The sequence below is a fragment of the Lissotriton vulgaris genome, chromosome 4_1, assembly GCF_964263255.1.
Source record: "Lissotriton vulgaris chromosome 4_1, aLisVul1.2, whole genome shotgun sequence".
Lineage (NCBI taxonomy): Eukaryota > Metazoa > Chordata > Amphibia > Caudata > Salamandridae > Lissotriton > Lissotriton vulgaris.
The window spans coordinates 169,610,348-169,638,055 of NC_141691.1; the positions used below are offsets into that span (position 1 = coordinate 169,610,348).

The 27,708-nt window shown below is 44.0% G+C and overlaps 1 protein-coding gene across 2 annotated transcripts in view; it reads left to right on the top strand.

Moving 5' to 3' along the window:
- COL4A6 (collagen type IV alpha 6 chain) overlaps positions 1–27,708 on the top strand; it is a 759,488-nt gene that overhangs the window by 574,288 nt on the left and 157,492 nt on the right. For both annotated transcript variants that reach the window (XM_086918466.1, XM_086918467.1), the window contains exons 28-30: positions 5,186–5,407; positions 13,257–13,418; positions 15,613–15,783. In XM_086918466.1, the coding sequence (XP_086774592.1) occupies positions 5,186–5,407; positions 13,257–13,418; positions 15,613–15,783 (555 nt within the window). The remainder of the gene's footprint in view (positions 1–5,185; positions 5,408–13,256; positions 13,419–15,612; positions 15,784–27,708) is intronic.

Consider the following 27,708-nt stretch of genomic DNA (forward strand, 5'->3'; position numbering starts at 1 on the left):
GTGAGCAATCTGTAAAGCATTTTATATTCTCCTGCAAATTTTATGTCAAATATTTTAAACAGTTTTTATGCTCGTATTTTAATAAGAGAAGACCAATTAGTTTAGAGGTAGCATTTGATTCCATGTTAACTTTAGATGATGAGGACCTTATTTTTCGGACTTGCACTTTCCTAAAAATGGCAGTAAGGGCACGCAGATCCATGGTTGAAGACTGAGAGTAATGTAAATAGTTTTGTTCTGTGATGAACCTAAATTTTGCACTAAATCACTTATGTTCTGTATAATGAATGTATTTAGACTATTTGACCGGTTAACATTTTAATATGTATGTAATGCATTTTATATTGTGCTTTTATGGGTACTGTGGTACCCAAATAAAGATTGACTGACTGACTGACTGAAAATATGTACTGATTTTTGTGCTGTCATTTAATATGAACACAAGTACATTATAAATATGAATACATTGTAATATTTGATCTAGCAAGGTGATGATTTGATTCTATGTCAATATAAAATTCCACTGTGACCATTATTTCTGTACTGGTGTTCATGGTGGCTTGGAGCATTTTCAGTTTGTAGTGCTCCCCCAGTGCCTCTTAGGGGTTCATGAAAGTGATTGAGGTGGTTAAAGCACATCTACAGAGGTCGGGGGTAACACGCTTTACCTATAATGACGACTTGCTGTTGAAGTTATAAAGACACAAGTAGTCCCTCTTGGGGAAGTGAAACCCATGACTTCCACTGCAATTTTTTACACAAATGTTCACTAGTAAGGTGCTCCTAAGAGTGTCCAGGGCTCGACAAATCTACTCGCCCGCTCGCATTTGTGAGGGAGAATGGATGAGGACGAGTTATTTTTAGGTCCTACTCGCCCTTTCTGGCGAGTAGGAAGACAAATTAACTTTTGTCCTCTGTCTTTGAAAACGGAGCAAAAGTGTGTGATGGCGCAGTAAAAGTGATCATATGTCAATCATATTCCTTTATTCGCAAGTGACTCCTCTGTATATATTTTCTGTTCTGATGATGACCTTAATCTGAATAATTGTGTTCGTGGGTCGAAATGATGACAGCCAACTACTACAGTGGACTGTTTTTAAATTAATCTCGGATCTGAATACACCCAATGGAAGTGTCTGCTTTTCCATCTGAATGGCCTTTTCAGTCACATGTAAATACTTGCATAATGTATAACACTTGGGCACAAATTATTCACAATATCACTTTTACTCTGATGCACCTTAGCTTTAAAATTGATTCATAAAACAGAGTTCTTGTTTGCAACAAGACAATCTCATTGTAAAATAACAATAACATTGTATATCGCTTCCTAAGCCTTACTAGTAAAGGTTTTTTAGGTCGAGGACCGAGAAGGCTGCGCTTGCGCAGTCTCCGGGAGGAGAATTAATGTTCTTTAGAACGTTGTTTGAACCCGCCTCTCTCCTCCGTCTCTCCTCCATTGGCTGGCTTCCTAAACGGAGGCCAGCCGTTGGAGGAGAGGGGCGTCACTCCAATGAAGCTCCGTCTCTTTCGAATTCGGGGGTGTACATTTTGCTGTTCTTTCGACAGTGACGTCATCCGTCACTCAGAACAACAAATACACGCCCGAATCCGAAAATGGCTGTGTGTTTCTCCGAGGCATTCCAGCCTCACCTTGGAGAAACGTGGTAATTTGGAGTGCTCCTCTCTCACCGAAGCACAAAGCACGGACGCGGTACTGACTGAAGGCTGCAGGTGAGTCACGCAGCTTCCAGCAGCTCTTTGTGTCGCCCTTTCCCCCCCCGCCCCCTCCTTTCTTCTCACCTACAGCAGCCTCGACATGTCTCCCCTTGGGATTGTCCCCGACATGTCTCCCCAGTCGGGCGGCGCCTCGCCTCATCACCGTCTTTGCTCTATAATAGGTTTAGGTCAGAGCAGGCAGTAGAGCCCCGCGTGCCTGCGTGGAGTGTGTGTGAGAGGTCGTGCAGGGAGGGTCTGAGGCTGCGGTGAGACACGGAGCCCGAGCAGCAGCGGCAGCTGGGAGAGGAGCCCGAGCAGCGCCTCCTGCCACGCACCCAGGACTCCGAAGCACAGCTCCAGGCCATGCAGGACTGGCAGCCAGAGCTCTCTGGGGAGGCTGCTCCCTTCACCGTGTATTTTTTGTCAATTTTTACCCTGGCCCTATTCATATTTATCTTTTCTTTGCCCACTTCGGCACGTGGCAGACGGTCACCCCACATCAGCCATTGCCATCACTGTGAGTGACTGGGTAATAGAAATAGACACCACCCGTAGGCACGGAGGAGGACCCGGTGCCAGCTCACAGCCCCCGCCTTTCACAGCCTACAACAGTGTGGGCTGTGGTGGCAGCACAGCCCCTGGCATTCGTAGCATCTAACATCTGGGCCCTGGCGGCACCTCGCAGCACTGGCATTCTCCTAGTCTCCCAGTGTAATTCACAATTTCTAGCGTTTCCAGCATGCACGCGTGAGCTGCTGGGTTGTAGGCAGCTCAAACTTCTTTGATTGCGCGTACTCAGTGCCAGGGGTCCTTGTGGCAGCTCACAGGTCCGGGTATTCCCATACCTGCACTAGTGGCAACCCCGTAGGAAGATAACACTTTCTGTATTCTTTTCTCATGGCGCCCCTTGCGGCAGTGCACGATTCCTGCATTCTTTTCTACTTGTGCCAGCTCACGATTGTTAATAATTCCAGTCACAATGTACATAAATTACCACACCTATAACATTATTTTCACAATACAAGACTTTACCCATGCAGCATATGTTCCTATTCAGTCCATGGCCTCTCTATAGAGGTAGCTAGCACCTCAGTGGTTCACTGCTACCTTTAAAGCTCTTCACGGGGTTTAGGTGGACTGGTTCGGTATTCATGCATGGGGTTAAGAGAAGTTCAACTTTCATTTTCCTCACGTCTTGGCCTCAGTGCTTAACGATGACAGATGCCCTCACCAGGAAGTGCAGTGATGGTTCCTGCCCACACTCCAGTGCTCGATCATGAGAAGTCCAAACAGGATGCCCTCAGAGGGGAAGGCGCAATACATCTGTGAGCCACGTGCGCCTTGCTTGGCATGCACTCTGCTGTATGGAAAAAGTATTAAGCACAAATGAATGTGTAGTAGAGATAGCATGCTGATCACAGTAACAGCGCGCTGTGCTCCCCTGTCCCACATACAGACCGTGCTTTTGTGCTGTGCCCTGCTGTGGTTCGACATTCCAGGGAGTGCCTCAAGGATCCAGCTGTTTATCTGGCATGATTGAAAGGCATTTACACAACCTTCCTCATGCGTGAGCACCAGCAGGTCTGCCCCAGGTGGACGGGTAGGACTTTATTTGCTAGTGAAATGATCTCCTCAGAGATGAGCATTGCTGTGTAAGCCTGTAGATTATTGATTGTGTTGCAGGGACAGGGGAATCCTTTTATTGTTTCATTTTCCTCCTCAGCCATTTACCAAAAGGCCATTTTACAGATAACGACCTGCTCAGCGAATATGACATTGTAACAATCTCTGAAAGTGTGTGATCTGGCATTTGGGAAGTTGAAATGAACAGATAATACCTATTTTGTGTCGGGGGAGGGGGGGCTCAGAAGTGCTTACTGTCACTAGGCTAGTGTGTGGCTCTGTCTGTGTGTGGCTCTGTGTGTGTGGATAGCTTTTTTTGTAGATGGCTCTGTGTGGGTGGCTCTGTGTGTGTGGATAGCTTTTTTTGTAGGTGGCTCTGTGTGGGTGGCTCTGTGTGTGGGTGGCTCTATGTGAATGACTGGGTGGCTCTGTATGTGTGTGTCTCTGTGTGGGTGTAAATGCAATAGGTCATGTATATGCGAGCGATTAAGCTATTGGCATTGTAAATGACAATGCCATTTATTTAACGATTAAGCTATTGGCAATGAAAATGACAATGCTATTTTTTTATGATTTAAAAAAAAAAGTCATGAGCAATGCCAATAGCTCTACCTTTAATAATGCTGAGACCATTGCATTGTAAATGCTTGTTGTAAACTTTTGCCAGGGAAGTCAAGGGCCACTCTTCCCCCATAGGGACCACTTGTGTCCCAAGGTTACTGGGTTGCCTCTTATTATTTGAGAGACTTGCTGTTGAAGGCGTGCTCGACCCAGGGTGCCGCCAACCACCTGCAGACATTCCATAGTTGGAAGTTCACGATCAGCGAGCTAAAGTCATACCTGACTCCTTTGCAGATGCTCCCTTACACTTGAGATATTCTGGACACAATACTGTTTCTAGCCTTCCCCTGATAACAATGTGTCCAGGACATTCAGGTTCTGATCTTGATGTTTTAGCCTCTCTCCTGGACCTCAATGCAGATGATTATGAGGCTGCTGGCGTTGTAACCTCCTACATACCGCTGGTGACCCATGGCAGATAGCACATGCGGGCTCTGCAGTGCAACCTCAAATCTCAGTGGGCACAACATCAGGAAAATCTGTCATAGTATATTCAGAATCTTAGATCGTCCGAGGCTAAACTTGCTGTAAAATCCAAGATCAGGAAAGCTAGAATGGGTGCTAGAACTTTCGCATACCTAGCTACTAAAATGTGGAATTCTCTGCCGAATGCCCTGAGAGCCTCTCCCAAAGAATCTGATTTCAGAAGGAAACTTAAGCTTGGGTGTTTCTTACCCCAATTCAATATTAAGATAGGTCCTTCATTGCCTTATTTGCCTTACCAGTCTCTTTGCCAAATTCCCGTGTCCAGCATGGGGACATACTGAAGAGGTGTAACCATGCGCTTTATAAATCACTTTAAAAAAAAGAATTACTACCTTCTAGATTGTTATTGTTGTTTTTGCCCCATGCATGTCTGCTTGCTGTACTGACTCTTTCCTGTTAAAAATAAAAATGATTTATACTTAAATAAAAGAAAAGATCATTGTCAGTTATGACTTAAAGGAATAATGTCTAGGGCAGCTTGTGTAAAGTAATACCATTGCATTTTTATTATAACTGAAATTCAGTAAATGATCTCAGGTTACATTCAAGGAGATTGAATGGTCCATGTTCTGTTTATGGGGGAAACGTGCATCTATCCCATCAACATTTATGATGTCTTGTAATTGAACTGTGTGGCCAGAAACACTGAAATGCCCTAACAAATATATGATGTCAGTCTAAATAGAATTATATTACTTTTTATTCTAAATTTTTAAAGTTTTTTTTCTCTTCAAAGGATTTACTGGTCCTCGAGGTGATCAGGGTCCTCAAGGACCTCCAGGACTGGATGGAAGAGACGGTTTACCTGGGAAAGCGGGAGTTCGTGGACCTCCAGGTACACCAGGAGCCCCAGGAGACATTTTAGGTGCTGAGACTGGCTCTCCTGGTAACCCTGGTCAAGATGGATGCCCTGGAGATAAAGGCATACCAGGAGATCCTGGGTTTCCAGGCGCTAAAGGTAAGGGGATTGCTTTTACACTCATTTTGAATGTATGGTAAACCGATTAGTTATGAATTATGTATTGTGCAACTGAATGAGAAAAGGAGCACTATCCTGTTATTTTCACATTTTAGCTTTAAAATTACCCACAGCCTTTGGTATGCAATTCTGGCGTCCCTCAGAGGGATGCCGCCCCTTGTAGAGGGCCCATTTGGCGCATAAGCAGGCGGGAAAATTATTAGTGGGCTAGCTATCATGGACACAAAATTTCAGAGTCTGCCATCTTTGTGATGGCAGAATTAGGAATTATGGGACAGCTTTATGACCGCTTCCCACTGGAAGTGGTTGTAGAGGGGGCATAGTGACCCCAGGGGTAAATAGCCCGTTGGCTACTACCCTACGAGCAGGAAAAGAAGACCAGCAACTGACTTGGTGCCAACCCAGCTGGCCTGTCTGCTCTCCTCAACAGTGGTGCCAAAGACAACTCGCCCTGCAGCTGCCTGTGCCTCCAAAAGCCTGGGAGGACGTCCAGCCTTCAACTAAAGACCTAGGAACTCACGTGGAGCAGCAGAGCTTCTCACCTGCATCCTGTAGGCACCCCAAAAGAGCTGCGAGGACTGCCAACAACTTGACACCGGAAAGCATCACTGCACTTGTGCCACATAGCCTCAGTTGAAGTGGGCCAAAGGTTCCAGCGTAGTCCCAAGAACCTCCAGACTCAAAGCCCACCTTGGGTTTCCTAGCTGTGTACTTCCCGAGGCCGTACAGATCTGCTCTACTGCAAGTGTCTCAGGTGACAGAAACCCGACTTCTCAGGACACCTATGCACCTGGCCGCCCCGTTCTGAGGAGAAGAGAACCAATGGTGTCAGCATGTCCCCGAACATCTTGAGATCTGAGCCCCATATTGGTTCAGCTGGACTGGCCCCCAGTCCAAACCTCCAGCCTCTGTTTGACAAGACCGATCCCTATTGACTTCAATGGGGACTTCAACGGGGTACCTGATACTATATTGCACCTCTGCACTTGGCCTCCCCTGTGCCGCCCAAGGCGACCTGTTGGCTGCCTTAGACCTTGCATCATACTCACCTTAAGTCCAGTAGATTGGTCTTGTAAGTCGCTGTAAAGAACTTGTATGCAGTCTTTGTTTTTCCTCCGTAGGATAATATTGCCGCCTCCTAAAATTGTCAACTTCTCTAGTATTGAATCTTTCATAGATTCCCTGTTGTCATGGTGGAAGCACTCCTGTATTTAAAATAATCAGTCTCATGTAAATGCATTAAAATAAATAGAGAAAGCAATTGACATTGTTAAGCAATTCTCATTGTTTTAATAGACCCAAGCTTCTGCCAATCAGAGGCAAGACCCAGTACCACTCTTCCCCCTCAGAGCCACCATACCTCAGATTTCTAACCGCACATGGTGTTAAGGGAGTCTCCCTGAGCTTGGCTCAGTTTGTTACAGGTGTGAACTTTTGACCTTGTCTCCTCTTCTCAAGGATGTAAGTATTTATCAGCTAAAACTCTGAGGTACTGCATTTTCAATATTTTCTCAAATATGTCTTAAGGACCCCAGAAAAGACTCTTCAAGACAGGTAAGTCTTGTGGCAAGCCTAGACTTTTTTATGAAGAGCCTCACACAGATTGTTTATACTGTCTGCATCCGAACCATAGAACAAAAGATTGTAAGCACTGCAGAACCTTTTCTGCCAAGACCTTCAACGACAGAAAAGCCAGACTTCTACTATAATTTCAGAGGAAAAAGTCCTGATTACATTCCGGCTATGATGAGGAGGATAAAAGTCCAAAAAGCTCCCCAACTGAGTGAAAGCAAAAAAATGAGAGCTCTACCTCATATGCTAAGGACTGAAAGACATTTAAGACTGCTGAAAAATATCTGATACTTCAGCCTCTGAAAATTCCTATATTCAAATAAAACACCTTGGCTTCCTCTGCTCCAGTTACACCTCAACAAAAATCAATCTGTCGACAATGGTACCAGCGTTGACAGGAACATCGTCGACAGTACGTTTATCGACCGGTCATTTAGGGATGACAGTCACCCCTACCACGTCGATGATGGCTTCGTCGTCGACAGATCCGACGACCACCCCATCATCAGTATTGACAACAGTAATCCTGTCGATGACGATAGTGGCGACGGCCCTTTCTATTTGGAAGAAGATCTTCCTGACGTTGACGGCATCGTCGACGAGCCCGTCAACGAGGCATAAAAAGATGGCACTCTCTAAAGAAGGTCCATCAGCACAATTGAGACCAGACATCGCCTCTCCAAGTAAGGTCTCCCTTCTGCCTCCGGCTCACCTGCTAGACATTGAAGAGTCTTGTGATGAAGGCCTTTTCGGCCCTGCTTACATCGCTTCTCAACTGAGAGTAAAATGGCAAGATTCAGGGGATGACGAAGATCATAACAGGCACACTTTTACTTTCCTAGAAGAGGATTTCTCATCCACTACTCTCCAGCTACTGATTCCCCATAGATATGATACTTTCCAGGAACACTATCTCTTTGAAGACCAAGATGATGAACACAAGAGTTTGAGGGAAGACACTATTTTGGTGCCCATTTCCTTGGTCATTGATCTAAGGCATATGATCAATGACAATTTTAAGGGCTTTCCTTAGTCAACGGCGCCAGTTCCTTTTCTTCCAGTCCAAGCAGATGTGCAGGAGGTGACACCTCGACCTAAAAGTCCTGCTCCTGTGCAAACCCAAGAGTCCTGGATAGTACTTCCTCTCAAAACCATCATGAGGAGATTACATTGAGAGTGATCTGGACAACCAACCTGAAGAGGTTGAACTTTTTTAAGATCAAGGAACAGTGGGTCAGGAATGGGATGATTCTGACTCCTTTTTCGCCCTCATCAGAGCCTTCTTCAGCAAGTTCCATACTTGAAGACAGTGGAGGGTTTCATGAGCTACTGGAATAAGCATCAATGAGGTTCGATATGCATCTCTCTGTAAAGCAAACAGATTGTCTTCAGTATGAATTTAAGGACTCTGCAAGAAAGTCTGTCAGATCGATACCCATTGTCACCTACATAGGGGAAGAAGGTCTTAAGTTAATAAAAATCCAGCTTCGGTCGCTGCTATAGTCCCATGTATGGACAAAAACTATAAAGCACTGGATTCGTCAGCAGCCTTCTTGATACGGCATCCATTCCAGATTCGGTGATAATGCAGGCTGCGCTCGAGTAATCCATCTGCCCCTTGTTGACCACCTCCAGACAAGGAGGGAAGAGGCTTATAATATTGGCAAACATTTTGCAGCCACTTCCGTCAGGGGCTCAAATGCTTTAACCATTCTGGGTCGTTACTACTGCCAACTGTGGACCGACCTCATTCCTCTTTTGGATCATCTTTCAGAGGATAAGAAAAAAGAGGCAAGAGAAATTTTGCAAGACAGTGACAAAGCGTCTTCTCAGATTATTGACATGGACATGGATACCTCATTCATTGCTTTGTGTCCGATGGTGGGAGTTGTGCCATAAGGTCCGGTTGAAGGCCACCTTGTTCCGCCCTGAGGTTCAAGCCAAGATATTTGACATGCCCTTTGATGGGGAAAATGTATTTGGCAAACATTTGAATGATGCTTTTCAGACTATCAAAGCGGATACTGAAATGACGCGCTCCCTTGGAACGCTGCAATCGATATGTTTACAGCCTTTTTGTTGAGGAAGAGGGTAATATGTTCATTGACTTTCGTATCAGTCTTACAGATTCCAGCCATATGCTCAGAAAGGCTATTGATCCTAGTGCGCTGGGCTACAACAACAGCAGTAGTACAGGTCTTCCATTACGGTTTACACAAGACATCCGGCTCGTAGGCGAACCTCAGCTGTGGGAAAAGCCGAAGGCTCTGCAAAGGGACAGTGAGTTTTTCCCAAGCACCAAACCCCTCCTAGCGGCATCAAAAGTCGATCCACAATCTCTGCGTTTATTATCAGTGGGAGAGCATCACCACAGACAAATGGGTGTTAGACATTATACATCCGGGTTACTGGCTGGAATTTTTTCCAATTTAACCCCCCCCCGAAGCCCCATGAATAGCCACCTCCAAAAAGGAAGCATCAACACATCTCTCTCCTGAAAAACAAAATATCTCTGCTTCTCCCAAAGGGGGGGCCATAGAAGAAATTCCTTTCCACCAGCGCGCACAGGTTTCTACTCGAGCATTTTGTTCATAAAGAAAAAGTCTGGGAAATGGAGACAGGTCGACAGGTCATGCACTGCAGACAGCTAAACAAATGTATAAAGAAGCAACCTTTCATAATGCTCTCACTTTAGGAAATTCTGTTGCTACTCAACAAAGTGGATTTCATGACGTCTCTTGATGTCTTGGGTGCATATTTTCACATTCCCATTCATGTGAAACATCAACGGTACCTGAGGTACAAGTTGGCAGGGTACCGCTACCAATTCAAATTTCTTCCTACTGGCCTACGGTCAGTTCCCAGAGTTTTTTTCAAAGTGCATGTCACAAGTAGCTGCTTTCCTGAGAAAAAATGGCCATCAGGTATTCCCCCACCCTGTACGACTGGTTAGTCAAAGCACTCTCGTTCCGCTATGCAGTAGAATCTACCTTGGCTTGTCAGCAGCTATTCAACTTTCTCGGGCTGAGATTGATGGTGGAAAGTCTTGTCTCCTACCAACAAGGTTACTGTTGTTTCTAGGGGCAATTCTGGACACCAAGGTCGACAAAGCCTTCCCGTCTACAGAAAGAGTCCACAAGATAATGGATATGGCTACTTCTCTGATAAAAAGAAAGTCCACTTCAGTAAGAACGTTCAAATCCCTACTGGGGTTGCTATCCTTGTGTATCCCATTGATTAATAAACTGTCGGCTACTCATGAGGCCATTGCAAGAACAGCTGGATGCGCAATGGGTTCAAATCCATGGGTCGTTCGAGGATATCGTCAACATCACCCCTGCAATGAAGCAAGCATTGCCATGATGGAGTAAGGAGGTCAACATCTCTCCAGGTCTCTCTTTTGATTGGCATAATTGTGCTTTGTAATGACAATGGATTCCTTCCTGGGAGGTTGAGGAGCACATCTCCAGGAGAGAGAAATCCATGGAAAATTATCGCTCCAAGAATCACAGATGCACATACATCTTCTGAAGCGAAAGGCTGTATTCCTAAGTCTCCAAACGTTGCTATCTAGAATTCACAATCCTTCTGTCTTAGTAAGAACAGACAATACCACCACCATGTTCTACCTAGCCAAGCAGAGGGTAACAAGATCGAAAAGTCTCTCATCTCAAGCCCAACAAATTTAGAAATGGTGCTGCAAAGTCTCTCATCTCAAGCCCAACAAGTTTAGAAATGGTGCTGCAGAGCTGCATTTTCCTGCAAGTCAATCATGTCCCATGCATATAAAACAAATGGGTGGACTCTCTCAGCAGAACAACAAGTCAATGCCACAAATGGCAAATGAGCTAAAAACAACTATCCCAAGTCTTCAAGAAGTGGGGTACACACAAATCCGACCTTTGTGTAACAAGTCACAACAAGAAATGCAAAGTGTTTGCAAGAAGTTTCCATCAGAAAAGGTCTTGGGGGAATGCTCTTCAGATACAATGGATAGGAATGTTCACCTATGCATTTCCACCCTTTAATCTCATTCCCAGTATGATATGCAAAATGAAAATGGAACAATGCCATCTAATTCTCATAGCCCCAGCATGGCTGGTACAATACTGCTCTTGATGTCTGTATCTCCACCCATTCGGTTTCAACCGATGGAGTACCTGATTTCCATGAACAACAGCCAAAGCTGGCCATTGTACCTCATGAACATGAGTTTGGATCTCTAAATTTTCCAGCAGAATGCAGATCTATCCTATAACAGTCCTGTGCTGGTTCAACTTACAAATTGTATGTAGCAAAATGGAGAAGATTATGTTGCTGGCGTTTCACAAACAATAGTAATCCTTTTAGCTCTTCTCCAGAGCAACTGTTGCTGTATCTCCTTCACCAGGCATAGTCAGGCTTGGCACATTCTTCAGTTAAGGTGCGTTTATCTGCAATTTCCAGGTTCAGAACACAAACTGGTGAAAGATCACTGTGGTTCACCAGGCTGATAAAGGAATTCATAAAGGGCCTTTTGCTGGCTTTCCGACCGATCCAGCAATATACTGGCAGCTAAACATGGTCCTTTCCCAAACTGTCTTTTGAGCCAATACACAAGGCAGATCTGAAATATGTTTCATGGAAAACAGCCCTTCTATTGGCCCTCAAATCTGCCAGAAGGATCAGTGGGATTTATGTGTTTTCTGTCACAGAAACTTTTCTACAGGTTAGAAAAGATAGTGTTTTTGAGAACCAAACCAAAATTCATCCTGAAGATTCCACCTTCTTTTCATCTGAATGAGCCCATTAGTCTTTCAACATATTTTAAGAACCTTTCTTCAGCTGCAGAGAGGGCGCTCCATTCTGTGGATATCAAGCAGTGCTTGAACTTTTACATTCACAGAACTATGACTGTCCGAAATCGGATCATCTTTTCATCTCTTTTGCGCCTCCCAGAAAGGGCTGCTGACTTTCAAGAAACAGTTTGGCTCATTGGGTGATGTAGGCGATTGCTTTTTGCCTCAACAAGGCAGGAAGGCCACTATCCAAGAATGTTTCTGCGTATTCTACGAGAAAGATGGCAACAGCCTTCTTAGCTGGAGTATCGCTTCCAGGCATCTGTCGAGAAGCAACTTGGTTGAACGCTCATACCTTCACCAAACACTCCGGTTCGGATTCAGCGCGGAAAGCAGATGCTGCAGACGAAAAGGCAGTTTTGTGTCCTCTGTTTCATTAAGGTACAGATTGTTATTTCTCTATTTCACTGCAATTTTTTTCCTGGTCTGTTGTTCATGCTGATATCAACATTATTTGCAGAAGGTATCTTGTATGTAGAGTGGTTTTCGCCTAACCCTCCCCCATGTGTTCTTTGCTTACTGCTAGGTACTCTGATTCAAGCATGTGAATCTATGAAAGATTCAATACTGGAGAAAAAACAAGATACTTACCTGTACACTATGGTTCTCCCATATTGATATATTTTCATAGATTCACATGCAGCCCGCTCTCCTCCCCGTTTATGCACACCTCTTAGATACCTCATGGATACATATTTACACTTGTGCTTTAAATCTGAGGTATGGTGGCCCTGCAGGGGAAGAGTGGTCCTGGGACTTGCCTCTGATTGGCGGAAGTTTGAGTCTATTAAAACAGTGTGAATTAGATTAACAATCTCAATTGCTTTCTCTATGTCTTTTAATGTATTTACAATGACTGCTTGAGTACGGGGAAGATTCAAGCATGTTAATCTATGAAAGATATTAATACTGGAGAACCACAGTGTACAGGTAAGTAACTTTTTTACATTTTTTTTAAGTAAAAACATTTCTATCTCGATACGTACTTACCTGATTTTGCTGATCTTGGTGCCTAAATATATAAAAAGATACGTTATTTTTATAAATTGGTTTGAATCACCTTATTGAGTCGTGTGTACCATTTATTGACTGTGTGTGTGTTGCAGATGTCTAAAACTCCTCTCTGATAAGCCTACGGCTGCTCGAACACATTGCCTCCTACGAGAGCACCTTGGAATTGCTAGAGCAAGCCCTTGTACACTTATAAGAGATTCTTTGCACAGTATACCTCATTTTGGTAAACTAAATAATGAGCCAGCTTCCTACAGATAGGTGAGAAAAGCGCATGGTACTTAACCCCATTTTGCTCTCCCCTCCAAATAGTTTGCACAATTAACAGATTTGCTTCTTACCATTTATCTACTCTCAATTTTTATAATGTGTTTTTCCTCCATAAACATGAATTTCTTATTCCCCAGGATATGACGGAAGGCCGGGTTTAATGGGTGTCAAAGGTGAACGAGGTGATCCAGGATTTCCTGGAATTCCTGGTTCAAGGGGACCCCCAGGACCTAGCGGGGAATTTGGCATCAGAGGAAAGCAAGGTTCACCTGGGGGCTTTGGTTATCCCGGATCACCAGGTAATTTCCATCAACTATTTAATGATAAAAGATACATTATTTTCAGCATGTGTACACTCAGAACAGACGTTCCCGCTTTTACCAATGTGCATGACTTTATAACGATGAGTTAGAAATTTAAATGTGGTTGTATCATTTTTACATCGTCAAGCTTACATTTTTTATTCCAGGTTGTTTCAGAATGTGTTATATTCTTTTTCTAGCCTTCCAACTAATTTGAATCCTTGCTTCTTCTCAAAATACTTATCTTTGGACCGTTTAACCTTTAACACATGAAATGCATTTGTTTATGTTTAATTTTTGCTTTAAACCCTAAATCCTCCTTACAAAATAAAAATATAACTCGCAGGTGATGTTCAAAGTAAAAACGATTTGTTTTTTACCAGACCAATAGCTGCAAGCATGAAACACTAAAGTGAGATGATTATTTTTAAAATCTACAGAATTGGCATGACAGTGACTTCTTGAGTGCATGCATGTTTTTGGTTGGTGTGATGGACTTGTCAGTGAGCACGGCTCCTAATTGGACAATGGCCTTTGATGAGTATCTCTGGAATTCGGTTGCAGCATTCTGCCTGAGACATTAACTCCCTGTTTCCACCTTTATGTTTTCAATTATCACCTGTTGTTGTCTGTTTCTCCTTCATCACGCCTCTCTTCCATTTACCATCAACTCTCCATGTCTGATGTCACACTGTTTGCTTTTGGGTTCATCACATAGGCTGCGAAGGTGAGAAGATGCAGTGTAGCATAAAAGCTTATGGACTAACTGCCTAGCTTTTGATGCTACAAAGATTGCATTGACTGTCAGTGACACCCCTTATCGTAATGCAGCAGAAAAAATATCATATCAATAGTTGTCAGGATTGACAGATTGAAACAGCAGGGCATATACAGTGCTATGATTCTGTGAAACCGCCTGTTCCTGCTACTCCACCTTCTATAAATAGCAACAAAACAATTGCTACTAGAAAGTGGTACACATGATCCTTGCTTTAACGGTGCTACAAGGCTTGCTGTTAGTGCCATCTAATATTATTGTTAAGAACCCTTCCCTTTTAGGACAGGAATGCACTTGTCAAGACAGCCAACACAGAAACATGCAATGTATGTTGGACATTTCTTGCGTTTCCTTGCCTTAACCAGTGGCCTTTGTCGTGAGCCACGCTCCCGTTCCCTGATCTTTAGTGTGCCATCTTGTTGCATCAAGATTACTCAACTTCAAGTCGGCTTGCCATTGTGCATTCCCTCGACAATAGCTCAGATCCTTAGGTTGCTTACATAATATTGTTAAGAGTTATAACAATACATATTTTTATTGTGTGTTCAATACCTCAGTCTTGTAAATAACTGGTGTTGAATAAATCGTTAATTAACTATAGGTTTGGACTTCCTGTCACTAGGTGATGAAGCACAAATGGTGACACACATTGGGTGTATTTCTTTCCAATAACTGTAAGTCCGGTATTGTACAATTGCTCTGGATTGTGCAACACATATCTTAACTCAACAGTTCAAATAGTTCTTATCATGTTTGTGAAGTTCCTAGCCTTGGGTGCAATGAGTTGCACATAAGAATGTCATGCTCCAAATAATTGTACTTAACTGGAGCATGACCAGATAATTGCGTGAGTAAATTCACTCTCCACCTTTCCTTTTGATCTCCTTCCTGATCTAAATTCGTTTCCCAATTCTAATGGGAAGGTGCATTGAGCACCCATTAACCTGTGGAGCAAGAAGTAACTAGAGTGCACTGAGGTAGTCGGTATAAAATGTAGCTTCCACTGCTTTACCTGACCCATTGCTCTCTCCATGAACTCCATCATCACAAATCATTGGATCGCTCTCAAAAAGCTTCTAATAATGATAACCTGCATGTCATGTAGCTCTGTCATGTTGGCTAAAAGCTATCACGTACACAATAAGTACTCATAATGATAAGGGGTTTCACTATGGCCAGTTTTTGTAGTGACTTAGGTAGTAATCATCTGTGTAGATATTATATTGTTAGACAACTAATGCTTTGCAGTTTCTAAACTTTGTCTGTTATAATTAAGCTGCTTGTAGCATAACTCGTTGTCCATCTTCAGGCTTAACAAATGTGCAAAGTTGTTGCGCTTGGTGAAGTGTTCTGATCGACAGGTGCTCTGCTTTCGCAGCATGCATTTTTAATTCCACTCTACAACAATTGCAGGTTTTCCTGGGAAAAAAGGATTCATTGGGGACCCTGGACCCCCTGGTCCCGCTGGCATGAAAGGACAGCCTGGCTCTGTTGGCAGAGTAGGTCGTCCCGGCGATTTAGGACCACCAGGGCCTCCTGGAGGTCCTGGTCAAGATGGGCTTCCAGGACTTTCCGGATTCAAGGGTAAGTGAAAATAGCATTCCATCTGTAGTCTTGCAACGTGTAACTTACAGAATGACTGACATGCCCGGAAGCTGTCACTGTAATATGTTCTTAATGAATCAAAGACACATAGAGGACTCACTTCATACAGATGTCTACATATACATATACAAAAACGATTTACTGTAGAATCCAGTGTAAAGAAATAACACAACATGATATGATTACTTCACTGCATATGAAGGTGTATATTGGTTTCTTCTCTTACAACAAATTGTCCATTTCTGTATAAACGTCACCCTTGCTCAAGAGTCATTGTGCAGCAACTCTGTGTTTAAGCTAATGGTTCAGGAAACAAGAGTTGGTGCATGTGCTTTCCATACCAGTTTCCATAATATCTGATGTTGATGTAGAAGGCAAAGCTTCAAGTTCCTGGGCGTAGTAGACATGATTATTGTAGCCCAAACAAATTCCCATATTTCATATTCCTTAGGGCACTGCAAAGTTTTTCTCTTGCGACGTTACAGAAATTCTAGTGATTGATATCTTTACAATTGTAAAGACTCCTCTATGTGTTAAAATCTAAATGTTTGCACCCCTTTTTTAAGTTCTTTGAAGAAAAAAGTTGCTATTAGCCATTCCTCTTCAGAGCTGCAAGAAAAGCTGTTTTGAAGTTGACACACTAGAAAAAGAATTTTCGCAACAGTTGGGACTCATTAGGAAATATTGTCACTGTATGGGGGGAAAAAAGTATACTAGGCCATAAACATAGTTAAAGTAGACAACTCAGTGAATGGCAGGTACAACAATAATAGGAATTGACACATTATACATGCTTTGCACCAGTGAGCCACAGTAGTGTGGCTCACTGGTTAGAGGCGGCAGACCCGAGAGCAGAGGACGGCCCGGGACCAGGGTTCGATTCCCGGCGCGGCAGGTTTCTGGACCAGGGTCAGCGGACTCGATAATTCTCTCGCCTCGGTGCCCACTCTGATCAGCGATCACACTCGGCAACTCTGGGCATTAGCTTGCCTCATCTTCACTAACGACCCCACCAGACCGCCGGGGATGCCTGGTCTCACCCTGGAGATACCCATTAAGGGACTATCTCTCAGGGAAGCCAGGAAGGGTTTCGCAGCGGTCGAAGCGCCTTGGGACCCTACGGGTAAGTAGTGCGCTATATAAATGCCTATACATTTACATTTACATTTAATTTCCATAAGGGAATCTGTTACCAAAGCAGTAAATGCTCCTCTGCACCCCATCTTTCACCTGTCCCTGCCCTAACGGTTGAGAAGTTGCTTTTATAGTTCATCATTGTGGAGAATAGGATTATGGTGTACTGTGTGTGGTACAATTTACAGGACAGGCAGATAAGTGAACTTGAGAATCTTTTTTGGGACTTTGACAGCTAGTATCTTACATGAAGTGCACCCTGGAATTGCTGACACTAGAATGGAATATTGATATTTGTATGGAAACATTTTACATCAACCTTCCATTCCAGATGCCTCACACTTCCGTCTGTTAATACAATAGCGTGAAACAATTAAACTGTATATATATATATATATATATATATATCACACAAGTGGGTTTGGAGGGGTAAAGACACCACTGCATCTGTGAGTTATCACGCCCTGCCACACGGCTTTCTTTAATTGAAGGAGTTTTAGATGCTGCTGTACTGATGTCTGCCATTAAAGGTGTTGAATCTTCTCCGCGAGTGGCGTCTCCACAAGGGTAAAAGAATGTGTGATTAATGTGTTGCGGCTCGCTCAGTCTCGGAGACGCCCTTCTGCAAGCAGGCGGATCTGTTGGTCGGCAAATACAGAGCAAAAAGAAGCGGAGAAAGCCGTGTGGCAGGGCGTGATAACTCACAGATGCAGTGGTGTCTTTACCCCTCCAAACCCACTTGGGGCATACTGCAGGACACTAGAGGCAAATCGGCACCCACTGAGGAAGCATATGCAAAGGACCACGAAGACCAGTATGCCTCTGAGCATACGCCCACTGGGGCGGGACTTTCTATCAGTTTAAGGAGCCTTTGTAACTTGCCGATTTGATTACTCACCTTTCAGCCCGTGAACAAGAGCACAGCGGTGCTCGAAACGCGTTGGGCATTTGACTTTTAATTGAAGGAGTTTTAGATGCTGCTGTACTGATGTCTGCCATTAAAGGTGTTGAATCTTCTCCACGAGTGGCATCTCCACAAGGGTAAAAGAATGTGTGATTAATGCTTTGCGGCTCGCTCAATCGCGGAGACGCCTTTCTGCAAGCAGGCGGATCTGTTGGTCGGCAAATACCGAGCAAAAAGAAGCGGAGAAAGCCGTGTGGCAGGACGTGATAACTCACAGATGCAGTGGCGTCTTTACCCCTCCAAACCCACTTGGGGCATACTGCAGGACACTAGAGGCAAATCGGCACCCACTGGGGAAGCATATGCAAAGGACCACGAAGACCAGTATGCCTCTGAGCATACGCCCACTGGGGCGGGACTTTCTATCAGTTTAAGGAGACTTTGTAACTTGCCGATTTGATTACTCATCTTTCAGCCCGTGAACAAGAGCACAGCGGTGCTTGAAACGCGTTGGGCATTTGACTTTTAATTGAAGGAGTTTTAGATGCCACTGTATTGATGTCTGCCATTAAAGGTGTTGAATCTTCTCCGCGAGTGGCGTCTCCACAAGGGTAAAAGAATGCGTGATTAATGTTTTGCGGCTCGCTTAGTCGCGGAGATGCCCTTCTGCAAGCAGGCGGATCTGTTGGTCGGCAAATACCGAGCAAAAAGAAGCGGAGAAAGCCGTGTGGCAGGGCGTGATAACTCACAGTTGCAGTGGTGTCTTTACCCCTCCAAACCCACTTGCGGCATACTGCAGGACACTAGAGGCAAATCGGCACCCACTGGGGAAGCATATGCAAAGGACCACGAAGACCAGTATGCCTCTGAGCATACGCCCACTGGGGCGGGACTTTCTATCAGTTTAAGGAGACTTTGTAACTTGCCGATTTGATTACTCACCTTTCAGCCCGTGAACAAGAGCACAGCGGTGCTCGAAACGCGTTGGGCATTTGACTTTTAATTGAAGGAGTTTTAGATGCTGCTGTACTGATGTCTGCCATTAAAGGTGTTGAATCTTCTCCGCGAGTGGCGTCTCCACAAGGGTAAAAGAATGTGTGATTAATATATATATATATATATATATATATATATATATATATATATATATATATATATATATATATATATATATATATATATATATATATATATATATATATATATATATATATATATATCGTTATAGTCAGACTGACTGTTGGAAAGTGGGTTATTGGTAGGGGCAAATGTAGGTCTGCCACTGGCAATAAGGCCAATAACACATGATAGGACTCAGCATAGGTCTTAGAAAAGTATTCCTTTGCTCAACCCTTGGTAACGTGGCTGCGAGCAGACAGGCTTAACTTCAAAGACAGGTATGTAAAGCATTTAAAAACACCATTTCAGTAAATAATTAAGACACTACACAAAATAAAAATCCAACACCAATTTATAAAAATAGGTAATATTTTTATCTTTTAAATGACACCAAAACGAAAATAATCCACTGTAGGGAACCAGAGATATGAATTTTTAAAGATTAGTCACTTTCTAATACTTAGAAACCAACAGTGCCCCTTTAAGTCATTTCGTTTTCTCTGTCAGGGACACACCTTTATAAATTGTTCTTAAGAATTCTCACCACTGTAGTGGGCCGCCTTCTTCAGCAAGCAGGGTCCAGTTAGAACACCTTCCTGGCGTTCTGCTTGCAGGTCCCAAAGTATCCAACACGCAATCCAAGGTTCTGGAATCTCCAAGAGGGTCCTTGAATGTGTGAAACTTCAATTCCGCAATCCACTTGAACAAAACCCTTACAAATCCACTGGTACTCCAGGCTTTGGATTCTTTGTGGGGCTGTCCAGGTGAGCTCTGTTAACCTGTAGCTTGCAGGGAGTCCACTCTTAGTCCTTTGGCAGCAAGGGCTGTAGTTTCAAATGGTGCAGTCTTCATAGGTCAGGCCGCCTTAGAGTTTCTTGCACAGCAAACTTCAGCAGGTCACTTCTTGCTTCATTCAGTTTCAAGCAGCAGATCTGGAGGGCTCTGCCCCTCTCAGATACGTATTCAAAATTCTCTGGGTCAAGCACCAGGTCACTGCTGACCAATGAGATCAGGGCAACTCCTCATGGTTATGACCACATCCTGTGGAGTGTGGCATTAGTTTGTCCCAGAGTGCATCATTCTTCCAAATCCATAATGGCTGACTTTCTAGCAAGGAGGTAAGACCTGGCTAAACACACCCCCTAACGTCTGCAGATACCTTTCTTAAGCCTAGCCCTGACTCTGGGTCACGACTGTCTTAGTGGATTGAAACCCAAGCCTCCCTTCTGTCTTTGAAGAATGTAGCCTGGCATTCCTATAGAACAGATCACTGCCCTCCCAGCAGCCTGGCTAATCCACTTAACTGACCAATCAGGGCAGACCACTGAAAGGCTGAATTTGGACTTACAAACAAGAAAGTCTCATAACTTATTGTATGTACACTTTAAGAGAAATTCAACAATTTAATATTGTTGGATTTACTACGACCATTCTGGGAAGTATTTGAATGGTCCGGCAAATCCTCTCCTATCAATATTTATTAATCAATCACTTCCTACCATGTTAACCTATGGGCCATGGGGTTTGCAATGAGGAAAATGACTTGCGCCACTTTTGTAGCACCAGGGCTTATAAAACCATATTTTATAAGTATTTCCCTAATTTCTACCGGCCCCCCACCCCCTGTGCAACTAGGGGAGACTTCAGGGGTTCTGAATCTGCAGAAATATTGCAGATCATCCTTACCCAATTCTTCCAGCATCAAAGTCGAATTTGAGCACCTCTTTAATACAATGTGGGGAGTGAAATGTAAAATTTCACTTTACCCAGGCCTATAAAAACTCATTTTATTAGGGCGCTCCTTATAGATAACTGACCCCCCACCCCTGGGATACCTAGGAGTGACCCTGGGGGTCCCAAATATGCAAAAACATGGTTGGTTTTTAATTTTTAAGGGCCCCTACCCCCAAAGTCGAGTTTGGGCACAATTTAAGGTTTAAAAGCTGTCCTGGCCACTAGTGCAGCTTTTAAACTGACCTCAGGCTTCAGCACTGCACACATGCTGGTGCAGAGAATCTGCTGGCCTCTAAACTGCCATGCCCCAGGATACTGGAGACTTCTAGGTAGTTTCAATCCCCTGCCCTATTACATACTAGGGGCTTAGGTGGTAGGTCATCCAACTACAGGGATACCCCACCATACTATAGTGTACCCTAGTGTATGTTGGGTGTCTTAACTGTGTTCTAATGTGTTCCTTTTAGCTTGGCACTTGCCCTGGGCCTGGTTAAACAGAGCCCAGGGTCAGTCAGAGTCAGTTACCACCAATTCCGGTCAGCAAAAAGTTGGGGGGTGCCCAGGGCACAGGATGACTTTGCAACACTGACGTTTTACCCATACAAAACCATAGGAATTCAGCAGTTATAGTTATACTTATGTTAAAAAATTATGACTCGTTGCTTTAAGTTACTTAATGGCACGAGTTATAGTTTCTTCAGCTAAGGATTGTCCGACCGGACAACGCAGGGAAATACATTGCATGCCTTAACCAGGCAATTTTTACCCCACATTTTTTTTTACATCGCATGCCCTTACCTTGCTTTATTTATAGATATATAAAAATTATCTATTTGTTGGGGGTGAACCCCCACAACCTCCAACATACCTTAAATGCGTGGGAAAGGCATACGCTGTAAAGACATACATGTGATAAAAACATGCACGCAAAAAATGCATGGTAAAGGCACAACTTGGTAAAACCTTGTTGTAAAGGCTGTTTCCCAACTATAAGTATAACTAACACTGCTGAATTTCTATGGTTTGTATGGGTAAAATGTCAGCCTAACAATAACGACCATGTAACCTTTGAATTTATCAGTAAATTATTATGTTTTATATTTTTTCTACTGAGGGCCAAAGCTGCGGAGGGCCCACGATTAAAGGTTTCGGCGAAATAAAATTAAATATGCAATTTTGGGCTCATCAAGGGTCCCTTACGGACCCCTCTGTGTGCTCTCTGGAGACAGAATACCTACATCCTGACCGCTTGTATGTTTTTTAAATTGTCTTTTCCCTGCATCGGGCCGATCCGAGAAACAAAATGGCAGTTGACACTTTTCTGTGAAGCTGATTAGCAGGGCTGAGGGCATTTCAGAGCTATTACACCTGTTCCCAGTACTTAAAATGGGGGCCTAAACTGGGGGTGGATCTGCAAAAAGGCTGTTATCTCACAAGGTGGCAGTGCTGCTTGCGTTGAGTAAGGAGAGGAAGAGTGTTGCAGGACAGTACCTTGGTATGAGCCACACTGCTAGAGACTCCATATAGCAGCAGTCTCCGACCGGCCAGGTTTTGCAGTCTGCAGAGTTGCCCACAATATGGAGTTAAGTGACTTACCGCATTGTGAATTTTTATAATAAGCATTCAGTGTGCTATTTAAAAGATTAACAGTGCTTGCACACTGAACGTTATGAGCAATTGAAGCAAGCAGTTTATTCTATTAGTTGAGCACAAATGCACATTAACTTGTGGGCCCGAGGCGAGGTGTTCATTGCAGACTGTGCAAAAGTCATTCTCTAGTAGTGTTGTAGCACTGTGGTTATTTTACAAATGCACAGAGTACACAAAACGTGGCTGAGAGGTTAGCTCCAGGCTGTCCCATATTCCCAATAAAGGCAGGGGGACAGCCACAGCGAGCACTTGCCACCACTCAACAATTTTTCCAGATGCTGCAAATGGTTATAACATCTCAACTACTGGGGGATCTGAAGATTCCTGAGTCACTGGCTTACTCTAGTACAAAGCTGAAACATTTAATTGTGAAGAATAAAAAATAATGGAAGCTATAGAGACGCTCACCATTAGTTAACGTCTTGTGATAAGACATGGACAGAGAGATAGTCCTGCTTAAAGTGCGTATTTGAAATGTAGAAGACAGAATGGTTGAATATGCACAAGCTCTGGCAGCAATGGGCTTCACATTGACGAAATATGAGGGAAGGCTTGCAGACTTGAAAAATAGACCCCAGTGTAATAATGTGGCATGCTGTATGGAAAATTGTTCCTGCTGTTGAGTCTTTATGCCCCGCCTATAAACAATGACAAAGGTTTTGCTGACATTGGATCAGTCCTGTGCAGAAATAATGATCACAATGTACTGTGAAAGGGTGATTTCAGTTGTGTGTTTAACAAGCTCTTGAATAGCTCCTATGGGATCGATAGACCACTTGGTAGGGTTTTCAAATAAACCACACACCTTGATTGAGATACTGGCATTGACTGAAGTGTGAGGAGTGCAGCATGGTGAGCGGAGGGGTTATTCTTTGCACTTATGTCCACGTGGCTCCTGCCTGCATATTGATTATATATCAGTGCAGCACACTACAGGAATTTTGCTAATAGGATTTTGGGATTTATTTCAATAGATCACTCTCAAAGCCCATGTCTGTAATGTTGCAATTGAGGCAAGTAGCCATTTGGTTTCAATGTCCCCTGAATCTTGGAGCTCTGCCAGGTAAGGCCCAACAACATGGGGTTCAGTTCCCTCTGGGGCTGACAGGTCTTCTAACTGAGAAGAGAGGACCTGAGCTGGTAGCTGGTGGCTTCCCAGACTACTTACCTTTTCTCTTGGAGGGTTGGGACACTCTTTCAGACTCCAGCACCTCTCCGTGGGTTTGCTCTGTGCTCAGGTTTTACGCACACCCATTCAGGGATCCCCAGCATGGCTGCTTGGAGCTCTACCTCATCCCATTCTGAGGACTTGAGATCATTCCCTAGCACACATTCAACAGGAATTGCAGAGGACACAACCACCTTTTTCCGGCCAGTAACCTCTCCCCACTCCAAGGACACCATAGTCATGGAATTAACCCTGGTGACGTTATCAGCATTGGTGACTAGATCCGTTTTTGCAGCGTAAATCTTTTCTGGATTGACATGCTCTGCATTATTCTGCTATCTAGTGGCTGGGTCTGAAATTGTAGTATTTCATTCTTTTTTTGTTGTTGGTGGTGGGCGTCAACATACCAACATTTAGTGTCCTCCTGTGACGTCAACGGGCTTCTCAGAAAGTTCCCACCTTTGGTCCCCATCTTCGGATTCCTCTTTTTTTTCCACCGTTGGGTCTGGAGCGAGATGGAAGGAGCTCCAGAAGATTGGATAAGGATTGACAAAGCAATTACGAAAATTATCCAAAGAACAGGAAAAAAGGTTCTTCGACGTACCGGACTTCGATCCTAGGAGCCGGAGCACGACGAAGAGGGAAAACTAATACTTTAACGACGCACAAAGAATGCGCATGCAGGGGGCTCCCTGTGCACGGTAACAGGCAAAACACCATTCAAATTCTGTAACAATTGTCATCACAAATACGCACAAAAAGATCAGCATCCAGTCTGCAACCTTTGCCTGCCACTGGAACACCGCAGCGACGACAGCAAGGCATGCTTAGCTTTCACCCCAAAGACTTTGAGGGTTAGAGAGAGGCAAAGAAGAGCCAACTATATTATGCAGGGTCAAGGCCCGCCACCATAGTTTCGAGACCTGGGCCTCTCCAGCGAAGACAAGGACAACATCAAAGAAGGTCCAGAAATCGAAGGGGACACAGGCGTCTGTCGTAGAGATCGAGAAGAATGCTCCAAAGGAGGTAAGAGAACCGTCGACCTCAAAAAAGATAAGCAAGTCCAGAAAAACTGACTTCTGCCCTCAAAAGGAGCCTTGGCAGTCGAAACACTTGACGTCTGCAAGCGCGTCCAGTGGAAAACAATCCGTCGGTTCCTTAGATAAGTACTCCAAGACAGCAAAAAAGACTCAAAAGTTCAAAAATGTCAAAAGACAGTCAAGAAAAGGACGCTTCGACGTCCAAAAAAGAGAGGATCAACAGCTGCATCAGTGCCGTCAAGCTCCAAAAGCAAGGCGGAAAGTCTTGCCGCTGAAACTCATGCATTAGAGATGGAGAAAAAGAAAAAGAAACTCAAAGTAGAAAAGATTTCGACAAAAGGATGAAATTATTCAAAATTCTGCCGAAATTTTCTATTGGCGTTGAAAAACAGGCCAAGGAATTACAGCCGCCAACAACTCCCGAACCACAAGATGAAGATGAAGAAGAGGAGAGGAAGAGGAGCAAACTTTTTCAGGTTCGGCGACCTCGGAGGCTCAAGACCTGCAATGGTAAGATCTCCACACCAAATCGCCAGAAGAAGCAGTGGAGACATATCCATTGAGGCCTTTACCACCAGATGACATTGGAATGTATAACCAAGTCATAAAGAAAGCAGCAGATACTTATGGAGCTCAATTGGAGGAAGAAAAACCCTAATCGTGTTTTCTGGTAGAAGCCTTACTGCCTACCCAAACAAGGAGCCAATTCCTTCCCATGTTGCCAAGTGTTTTGGATCAGGGTAAGGAAGCTTTTAACCCTTTCGATGCTGATGACGAGCTCAGCTCGTCATCACCCACGGGTGTCGTGTGCTGATGACGAGCTGAGCTCGTCATGGTGCCACTAAAATGGCAATTTCCAGCACGGGGGGGGGGAAACGCCCAGCAGCCATGTGGTTAAAGAACCAGCCACATGCAAGGCGGTCACGCCAAGAGGAGAGAAAAAATACATGCATTCCTCTAAGGATCATATGTACATCAAGGACTCAGTGCCAGCAGACTCAATTATAGCTTCAACAGCTTGAAAGAGAGCTAATGTACCCACAAATATTGGCCCTCCACCTGACAAAGAGAGCAAAAGGGTGGATCTCATGGGACGAAAGGTTGAGAGAAGTGTGGCAATTCATTGGCGCATAGCTAATGCTAATGCATTGATCAACAGGCATGCATATCAACATTGGGAGGAAGTTGGAAAGCTGTTAAAACACCTGCCAGAGCAATTCCAAAAGAGGGCAAGCCACTTAGTGGAAGAGGGAAAAACATGGCCAACACATGTCTAATATCGGACCTAGACGCTGCTGAAACAGCTAGCAGACAAATGGCAATCGGTATTACCGAAAGGAGGCATGCAGGGCTGCGAATCTCTGGTTTCATGCCGGAGGTACAAAACAACATTCTAAACTCACCTTTCAATGGAGAACAGCTGTTTGAAGTGTGGTGGATGCAAAACTAAACCAATTAAAGAAAGTCAATGAAACAACAAGGTCTATGGGTGCACTGCAATTCATAGGCATGCGTAGAGGCAAACCCTCACGGAGGCCAATGGGCAGAGATAACTACCCACCTACAACCTCACACCAAGCCTTTCAACTGACTTACCAAGGAGTAAGCCAGTGACAACAACAAGGACAGCAGCAGAACTGGCACTACCAACAGAGTAGGCAATCCTTTCATGGGCTCCCTCAGGGAAGCGGCCAGCCACAAGGAGGGGGACCACAAACAATCATCAAATGACTGCCCTCAAAAGTTTGTGCACACTCCAAAGACATCAAGTTGCACAAAAGAAAAACAATGACAACCAAAAACAGAAAACAAAACAGTTCCTGCAACATATTACACCAGTAGGAGGCAGGTTAACATACTTCATCAAAAAGTGGAAAAAGATAACTACAGACAAATGGATGCTAAACATAAAACAGTATGGTTACTGCATAGAGCTAGCAAAGAAACCTCCCAACAAAAGATCAAGCAAAAATACATCCCAAAAAGAAAATATCTCAATTACTACAAGAGGTACAAGAAATTCAAAACAAATGTGCACTAGAGCAGGTACCACGCAAGGAAAGGAACAACGGCATTTACTCCACGTACTTCCTTATCCCATAGGTGGACGGAACTTTACGACCAATACTAGACCTAGGGTTCCTCAACAAATTCATAAAGACTCAAAGATTCAAGACGAGAACACTGGGAGAGGTAATACCTCAGCTGCGAACAGGAGACTACATGGCAACCATAGATTTAAAGAATGCGTACTTAGATGACTGGTTAGTAAGAGCAAGCTCCTGCAATCTATGCAAACAGCATATAGAACGAGTAATAGAGACACTGGTTCAGTTAGGTTTCTCAATACACTGGGACAAATCTTCAACAGAACCAGAACAACAAAATGTGTTCTCAGGAGCACAAATCACGGCAATGTTAGGAAAAGTGTTACCAAGCGAGAAGAGAACATTAGCACTACTGAAGGAGACACATCTATACCTCATGGGGCAAGCTCTGACAGTGAGGACAGTAGGGAAACTGCTAGGAATGATGGATTAATGCATTCATTTAGTCCCCAACATTCACCTACAAATGCAACGTTCCAGTAATGGCTTCATAGCAATGGTCACAGGCAACAGGGAGCTGGGAGGATCTAGTGGTCGTCACGCAGATAGTTCATCGAAAGATGGCATGGTGGAACAAAACTAACATAGCACAGGGCAGACTTTTCACAACATCAACTCCGACAGTGACCATAACAACAGATGCGTCCCTAATGGGATGGGGAGCACACATGAACAACCTCAAAGTCAACGGATTATGGACACAGCAGGATGTAGTGAAACACATCAATATCTTCGAGTTAAAAACAGTATTCTTAGCCTTAAAAGCCTTTTAGAAAGAACTATTCGGGAAAGGGTGTTGATAAAACAGAGAACAAAACCACAATGTTTTACATAAACAAACAAGGGGAACTCAGTCCGTAGCACTCTCAAAGCTAGCTCAAGAGATTTGGAGATGGGCAATTCCAAGGGAAATAGACATAATAGCAATACACCTACCAGGGAAGGACAATGTAGAAGCAGACAGACTGAGCAGACAAAGAACATCATCCCACGAGTGGGAACTAAATCAAGCAGAACTCCAAAAGATTTTCAGGAAATGGGAGACAC